The 9013-nt window shown below is 37.8% G+C and overlaps 1 protein-coding gene and 1 long non-coding RNA gene across 2 annotated transcripts; both read left to right on the forward strand.

Annotated features, from left to right (window-relative positions):
• The first annotated feature begins 340 nt into the window (after positions 1 to 340).
• Positions 341 to 1226, forward strand: LOC114915590 (uncharacterized). The gene is made up of 2 exons (XR_014433466.1): positions 341 to 700; positions 842 to 1226. It is a non-coding gene; the product is annotated as an uncharacterized LOC114915590 (long non-coding RNA).
• A 6946-nt stretch (positions 1227 to 8172) lies between these two features.
• Positions 8173 to 8697, forward strand: LOC145957211 (uncharacterized). Its single transcript, XM_083073430.1, has one exon. The coding sequence runs from the start codon at positions 8173 to 8175 to the stop codon at positions 8695 to 8697; it is 525 nt and encodes a 174-aa protein (XP_082929556.1).
• Positions 8698 to 9013: the final 316 nt, after the last annotated feature.

Consider the following 9013-nt stretch of genomic DNA (forward strand, 5'->3'; position numbering starts at 1 on the left):
CACACAGTTAATTTGAAGTACAAAATTTGAGCAAGTCACGACGTCGTCTTGAACTAGTAGCTGTTGATGGATATATAATAAACTTGCTCAGCGACCTAGTTTGTCATTAATTATAAAATATCCATTTAATTTTCACTATAACTACCCATGACGACCAAGTTTAAACATTAAACCGTAAGATGCATGCAAAGAGAAAAACGCAAGTCCGGAAAAGAGAACTCAAGTCTGAAGAAATGGGACCAATTCTAAACTGCTATTTGATTGCTAATGGCTTCCCATTTATAAAATAATATATTAATAGAAAAAAAACTACGTAGTGGGTACAAGTTCTGTTGGACGAGGTAATTAATGTTGAAAAAATTGCTTGACTTTGATCAAGCACGTATATATGTATAGTTAATTACTAAAGAATGGTTCATCACCAAATAAAAAATTAATTGCGGGTAAACATAAATATATGAAACTAGTTCAACGGTTCATCCTTATAAATAGCAAAGCTTATAAAGGCAGCAAAACAATTCAGTTCTCAATCAGAAGCAATTACTTACCCAAAATCTTACAAGATTAAGTTTGAGAAGCAAGATGAAAGTTGTGTATTTCCTCGTGGCCATCTTGGCTTTGACATCTTCTGTTGCCTTTGCCTACGACCCCAGCCCCCTGCAAGATTTTTGTGTGGCATTAAATGACACCAAGAATGTTGGTATGCACAGACATTGATTCCTCATGAGTCTTGCAATGCCAATTCTTAGTTTAGTTTATTTCTTTCACATTTACATCATCATGAGAATGATTATAATTGGTCTTTTAAATCTAATTAAAACTCTGTCTTGTTAATTTGTAGTATTTGTGAACGGGAAATTCTGCAAAGATCCCAAGCTTGTGAAAGCAGAAGATTTCTTCACACATGTGGAGGCTGGTAATACCTCGATGTTTTACCTATACCCGTTGTTTGTCCTTCTTGCTTTTTGACTTCCCGTTTGTTCTTCGTTCTTCCATGGATCGTATTCTACCCCTGCAATGTTAATTGTTCAACCCAAGGGGTCAAGCTCTGACACCAATTGAAGTTAGAGGAAAAACACATAAAAGGGGGGTTGAATATGTGTGTGTATGAACGGAGGATTTATAACTATTTTCGCAGAGGGATTCTTTTTTGTCCAATAAAAATATTATTTTGAATACTTAAGAACTGTGTAGGATTTGCTCAACAAAGGATTTTCCGTCTGAAAGTTTATCGTCTGCACAAGGAAAATATTTCTTAAAATAATACGTTAAACAAGTGTCTTTTTCGTCTGAAGAGAGTTACAGTGAAAAATAAGCAATGGATGAAATATCAGTATGTTATATCAACCAAACGAAATTGCATCTAAAACATAGATAAATAGTGCAAAGGTTTTTATACTAGTTCGCTTAGAGTGAGCTACGTCCAGTCTCCTTCAATTGAAGGGTTCCACTAGATTTTCAATTAAGTACAAGTATTATCACCACTTCTAGTTTTCCAAGTATTGTCAGCCACTTCTGGCCCGCCAACTTCACTCGTCAGTACTAGTATTCTTTGTTCATCCTCTTCAGGATCTTAGTGAGTATGCTCGACCACTCCTGGTCCCCAAGTATTATCAACCACTCATGGTTCGCCAACTTCACTCATTAGCGTTAGTATTCTTTGTTCAGCCTCTTCAGGCTCTCAGTGAATATTCTTGACCACTCCTGGTCCTGAGTATTATCAACCACTCCTAGTTGGCCAACTTCACTCATTGGCTCTAGTATTTAATGTTTAGCCTCTTCAGGCTTGTAGTGAGGATTCTTTGACAAGCCTCTCCAGGCTTATAAAAGTATTCTTTCCCTAGCCTCTTCAAGCTTTACAAATAATAGATAGTTAGTCTTGAGTGTGTGGTTTAATCTCACAAAGAGGATACAAGAATTTACTACACTCGCTAAGGTTTGTGTTTCTATGTTACACTAAAAACTCCTTAGTCTACAGTGATAAATACAATACATTGTACATTTCACTATGTATGCTCTATCTCTAGTTTCTCTGCTTCCTGGGCTTCGAATCACTCTTCGCCAACCTTTCCAAGTTTGAAGTTATGACATATATATAGTCTCTGTAAAAGTTTCCCATTGCAAGTGTTCGTTGAAGCAGGATGTAGTCGTTCATGACTAGTTTGATCTTTCATTTAATGCATTAGATCTTGCATTAAATGGTGCTTCCTGTCTATAGACATTGCGTGAAGTTTTTTACGTTTTGTTAGCTGTAGTGTCTGACTTTAACTGAGACCTAGGAGCTTTTTGTCCTTTTTCGGTCATCGTAGCTGCAGAGACGTTGTCTTTATCTGAAAAAGTAATGTACCTTTTCTGAAACCTGCATGCTTTTACTTTTGCACTTGTTTTTCTTCTTTTTCTTTTCTTCCTTTCATCGCGCGATCATATTGAGAGCTTTTGTATGATTTTAGACAATGCGTAAATTGTCCCTTGAGACTTGATTCTTCAAATGCTTGCATGGCAATCTTTGTCTGCATCTGGTAGTCCACGTGCTTCTCAAGACTTGATCTTCGTCTGAGCATTTGTCATTAATGCTTTGACTTCCTTTAGTCTGGTCAACATTGTAGATGGACAGACTTCATTTCTATCTGGAATGCTTTTCAGTCTGTGTTGTCCTTCGTCTGATATGTAGTTGACTTTCGTTTGGTTCTTGGCCAGCCTTCGTCTAAATTTTTATGTTGTGCTCGATACACCTACGTCTGGTATTTGATTCAACATCGTCTGGTGCTCATGTCGTATTTCATCTTGCTTTGTTTGATCCTCATGCTATGCTTTGCCTTGACTCATCGTTTGTGGTTTGTATCGTCTAAAGTTTGATCATTTTCCTTCTTGTGTTGGACTTGGCTTCGTTTGACCTTTCCGTCTGTCGTTGGAAGCTTTCCTTCCTTTATCTTGGTTCTAGTATAAGAAGTGGCACGTGTTGTCTGTTCTTCAACTTGCCTGTACTTATGTTTTTCTAAAACACTAACACATATGTTAGACATAACAATATGTATTATATTTTTCTCATTCAAAAACTTGCTGGGAATTGCTTCGTCTAACTTAACAGTAAAGTCATCTATCCTCATATCAACATACATGCATATCAAATCATATTAGAATACTTACTTTAAACATTCATATATACCATCCCTAAGCATGTACAAATCAATCACCATTTACACCATATAGCATGCACATTAACCAACTTTACCACATAGAATCATACAACCTTAAACAACCTCTTAATCTACATGATAACACCTCAGAACATCATAACAAAATCAGTTTTTATCCTTGCATTGCCTAATGACACCATACATATCGCTTCAACAAATGTCAAAGAAAATAATACATTGAGAGTTATACTCATCCAAATGATTTCAAACCTATCTCAAAAGAAAGATAAGAGAATAAGCTATAACTCTTATGAAGACATGAAATTCTAAAAGGATCATCTTCGTAGCTAAAAATTCAAAAATCACAACAGATATATTGAGCGCTTACAACTAGACCTCTGATCACCAAAGCAGCTATAACTGGAGTTCTAGACCTCCGTTTTACCTGATTCTAGTTCCATTGGAAAGATAACGTCCAAGGCTACAACTTTTATGAATACTATAAAATCTAAATCTATCAATAACAAACTTGTACGGGCACAAAAAAACTGCAGTGCAAACATCCCCTACACCAGACAACAATAGTGTATCAACATCTAAGGCCACAAAAATACCTCAACCCTTCCAAACTCACTCCTTTCCACCTCAAACTTATATCCAAGTTTCCCACTACAATCCTAAATCAAAACAACTCACATATTCAGCACAAAAGACTTAGAAAATAAAACTCACATGCTACTTAAACCATAAAAGGTTAACATGCAAGCACCAATACTCCAGGAAATTACCAACATTTCAATCTCTCATCAAGAATACCAAAACTCCAATTCTCAACATACAACCTCCTTGGATTCAATCGCTACAACTATAGATTTTAGAAACTCCATTAACCATAAACTCTCAATACAATTGACAAATAAATGTCTCACCCACATCCAAGGTTCCAATAGTCTATAGTTCATTAGGACGATGCTTCCTCCACTACTACTTGCACATATGATCACAACACAAGCGATACCACCCAACCACTACTTCTTACGTAAGCAAGAAATATCAAAATAAATAAGAAATCATAATAACGAAGAAAAGTAATAGAAATAGCATCAACTAAGCTATATCATGCCTACTAGCCATATCTTAAGAAGAGAAACACCTAATTAAACACAATAACAACAACACAAAGAGAACATCATCATCATCATCATCAAGCAAAGCATCACCAAAGTACACAACAAACAAAACATTGTCAAAGTACACAACAGAATCATGATAAGCACATAACACACACGTCTAGTTTGAATAAACCAGGCTCTGATACCACTACATGTGACACTCTCTACCCCACATACATAATACACAATAAATATAAAGTACATTATTGAATAACTAAAAATTTCTTAATCGAAACAAGGTTCCAAAACACATAGATAGAGAGTTCACTTTTATATTTTCGCAAATTGTAGTCCAATGCGAAAATGATGACAAAATAAAACATTAACATTTCCAAAACACAATAACAATAATGAAACTCCAATGCTAATCCTAACTAAGTCCCGATGTCACATGTCCTATTAGAGCACACCTCACAATAAGACTTAAACTTCATCACCAATATCCTCATGCTGATGATCATCTACAACATAATAAAAATACACATAGAGCAACAAGGGAGTGAGAAACATCTCACTCTGGTTCAGATGTAGAAATAAATGTTAGGTAATGCACACACAATCATAACAAATACCACACAAGTTACACATAACCAAGCATAACCCTCAAGTTATAGATACATTAGAATACATATACATTCACTTATCATGCAATAATGTCATGGACTCGACTTATAAAAGCATGCATGTGGCGCCATACGGAAGTTTTACATTTCTCATCACTAGTATGCTGCTACAGCAACATACCTAGGGGCACGTTCATTCATGAATACATCACTGGTGACCAGAGGTACACCTAGAATAGCTTAATACATCATTGGCATGCTGCTTAAGCGGCACACCTGGAATAGATCATTTCATCACTAATGACCCAAGGTACACCTGAAATAGCTCAATACATCACTAGCATGCGGCCTAAGCGGCACACCTAGAATAGATCATTTCATCACTGGTGACCCAAGGTACACCTGGAATAGCTCAATACATCACTGGCATGCAGCCTAAGCAGCACACCTGGAGTCATATATGCACATGATGCATATCACACATTCACTATTTCATTGACTCAACATTTCACTTATCAGGTCTCATCATATCTCTTGTCATATTATCTCATCATATCATATCACAGATCATATGTTCACATTTCACATTTTCACGTCATATTCACATAGTCTGATACAAAGAACTTCTCGTAGTCATATACATCAAAATAGCAGATAAACCATACCAAGAAATTATCCAACATCATCGCAATTTATAATATATGAAGCATAAAGGCCATAGATTCAACTTCATGATTTCACGCATTTTCGACAACCAACCAGTTAATATAATATTTTAATTGTTCAAAACGCTTTAAATATTATCCAAAACATGAATCCATCATCAATTTTACATATAATACCTCAAAATTCATCCAAAGATCATATCCTTAATTTCACTTCATAGGGTTTCCCACAAGAAACCATAGAGCACTCTAATTCATACCAAAACTTGTCTATTTTTGAAATTAAACACATATTCACACTCAGCAAACATCAAGGAACACAATAGAACAATCAGAAAGCAAAATAGAAAACTTTCATATTTTGCCTGTTCCTAGAAGCATGCATTAGGCAAGGGATTGGGGTCAATCCTACTACCCAACAATTATTCCCACACCCCCGAGCGAGGTTTCTCACCCCCCCTCCTTACCTGGATAAATAGAAGAGGAAGCTAGAGCAAAATCTGGTTGATCTCCTTCTATTGGTTCTCCTTGGTCTTTAGAGAGTGTGTCCAGGAGCAGTGCCTGAGTATGTAATTTATAGACATCAGAAGTGGCCAGAATGGCCCGTTTCGGATCCAGAACGACTTGTTCTGGATTCATTGGTCATGTGTTAAATTCGCATCTAGAACAACCCGTTATGGAGTTGAGTTTTAACTAATAATGACCATGTTTGGAACAGCACGTTGCAATTTTGGAACGGCCCGTTCCCAACTAGGGTTTACAGGTCTTTTTAGTAGTTTGGAACACCCTGTTCCAGCTTGGGAACGACCCATTCCGTTTTGGGAACAGCCCGTTTTGGGCTACTAAATCACCCTTATTGGGCTTTGGGCCTTCTAATGTCATATCATGTTGTTTTCCCAGACTTTGGGAGCTCCTTTCTTTGATAATAGAAGTCCATTCCCTTAATATAAGGTATGAAAACTGGGGTGTTACAAAGACCATCCAAGAATGGCCCACACCTCAAAGTGTTGGAGATGTTAAGAGCTTCCATGGGTTGGCAAGCTTCTATAGAAGATTTGTACCTAACTTCGTCACACTTGCCTCCCCATTAAATGATTTGGTTAAGAAAAATGTTGAGTTTCAATGGGGAGAAAAACAAGAAAAAACCTTCCTAACTTTAAAGGATAAACTCACTCTTGCTCCACTTCTAGCTTTACCTGATTTCTCAAAAAAATTTGAGTTAGAGTTGGCATAGGGATAGTTTTGTTGTAAGGTAGACACCCAATTTCTTATTTCTATGAAAAATTAAAAGGTGTGCTTCAAATTAAAAAATCAAGTTTTATAAAAATAAAAATTTAATTTGGATTGACAAATTTAAGGGAATTGTATTTTAGAAATACAAAAAATGAATTTAATTGAATCGTAATAACCATATATTTGATTTTTTTATATTATTATTTAATCATAACTTTTCTGGTATGAAAAGATATTGTAAACCTTTGTAAACCTTTGGAAGGGGCGCCTTTTGTCTCGTGTAGGTCGGGTTGCTTTGGTCAATTCTGTGTTGAGTGCTATCCCGGCATACACTATGCAGACACAATGGCTACCTTCTGGGACGTGTGACCAGTTGGATGCACTCAGCCGGAGGTTTATTTGGAGTGGGGAAGGTGCACGAAAACTTCATCTAGTGAAGTGGGAGACCCTAACTCGACCAAGGAAGGAAGGAGGTTTGGGTGTGTGTATAGTGCGAAATAAAAATATTTCGTTGTTGGGTAAGTTGATTTGGGATTTGGTTCATCATACGGACAAATTATGGGTAAGAGTGGTCATGGCAAAATATAGAGACAGAAATGTTGCTAGTTTATTGCAAAGGCCAGGTTCTTATGTTCTAACTTCCTTGCGGAGAGCTTTTGAGGAGCTACGCCCGGGGTTTCGATTCCAGTTGGGTGATGGTGAGGCCAGCTTCTGGTTTGAGAATTGGGCTCATGAAGGGCCACTTGCCAACGAGGTACCTTTTGTTCATTTACATGATTTAACTTTACGTGTGCGGGATGTGTGGCAGGATGAGAGGTGGCATTTAGAACAACTCCACTCTTGGCTGTCAACAGAACTCCAGGCAAGAATCTTTAGCATGCAAATTTGGCTGCATCCCTCCGCGTCGGATGGCTTTGTTTGGGAGGCCTCTACAAACGGTGAATACCTAGCTCGGACAGGGTATCGGTGGTTGTGTGATAGGGATGTGGTCTTTTCCGGTGGGTGGCAATGGATTTGGAGACTTCCATTGTCGGAGTCGATTCGATTTTTCTTATGGTAGGTTTGCCATGATGCTCTTCCCACTGGTGCCTTGTTGGTGCAACGACATGTAACTCCTGATGGGCTTTGTTTGAGGTGTAGAAACGAGGTGGAAAGTATTGCCCATGTATTGTTTCGCTGTGAACAGGCGGTCAGATTATGGCGTTTATTACATTTGGAGGAGGCGATTTGTTGGTGGTCGGGATCTTGGCCAAAGTGGCTTCAGTTGTGCTTTCAGAGGTGCCATATCCTTCCACTCATTGCTTGTTGGGTTCTCTGGAAGATGCGTAATGAACGGGTTTTTAATGGGGGTGACTCTTCTGTGTGGGAGGCCTTACGTCGGGTCCATGCTTTGCATACTACCATGGTACGTGCTTTTGCGGTAGCTGATGATCACACATCACATGATGCGGGGCTTACGTGGGTCTCTTGTATCTTTGCTGAGGGGCTACAAACTAGTCTACATGTTGACACCAGCTTCAATACAGCATCAGGCCAAGCAGGCGTTGGTGGTCTTGCAAGAGACTCCAATGGTAGATGGCTGTGGGGGTTCTTTGGGGCAGTTGAGGCTGTCGATGCCCTTCAAGTGGAATTACTTGCCATTCTTCATGGGCTGCGAATTGCTTGGAGCCGACGCACGCAGTCTGTGTTATGCGTTTCGGACTCAGCTGTAGCGGTTGAGCTTGTTACGCATGATATCCAAAGTACTCACAGATTGGCAGCTATCCTTTACTCAATTAAGGATCTGGTGCATAAGCCTTGGACGATTCAGTTTGAACATTCATTCCGAGAAGGGAACAAGTGTGCTGATCTATTGGCTAGACGGGGACAAATGCGAGGTCTAGAGGTGGAGGAAATTGTTTCCCCTCCACCTGAGGTGGAGTCTTAGGTGTTAGCGGACATAGCTGGAGGTCCGTTTGTTAGATTGTAATTTTGTTTTGTTTTTCTTTTTGTCGGTACTTTACCAAAAAAAAGTCACATATATCTAAGGTTAATTAAGGTTATTTTTAATCAGTTGAGCATATAAAATATATATACTGACACAATGAATGTAAAATAAACTAAAAATTATGCATTTATAAAGTATAATGATGCGTACGTTAAAATCTTAAAATAAAATTTAAACTAGAATTTCTTAAATGCAATATTATCTTAATTTAAAAAAAATGATTTTTCTTTGAAATTATTATACTATATTAAAAAAA

Source organism: Cajanus cajan, chromosome 4 (genome assembly GCF_000230855.2).
Source record: "Cajanus cajan strain Asha chromosome 4, NIPB_CcT2T_4, whole genome shotgun sequence".
Taxonomy (NCBI): domain Eukaryota; kingdom Viridiplantae; phylum Streptophyta; class Magnoliopsida; order Fabales; family Fabaceae; genus Cajanus; species Cajanus cajan.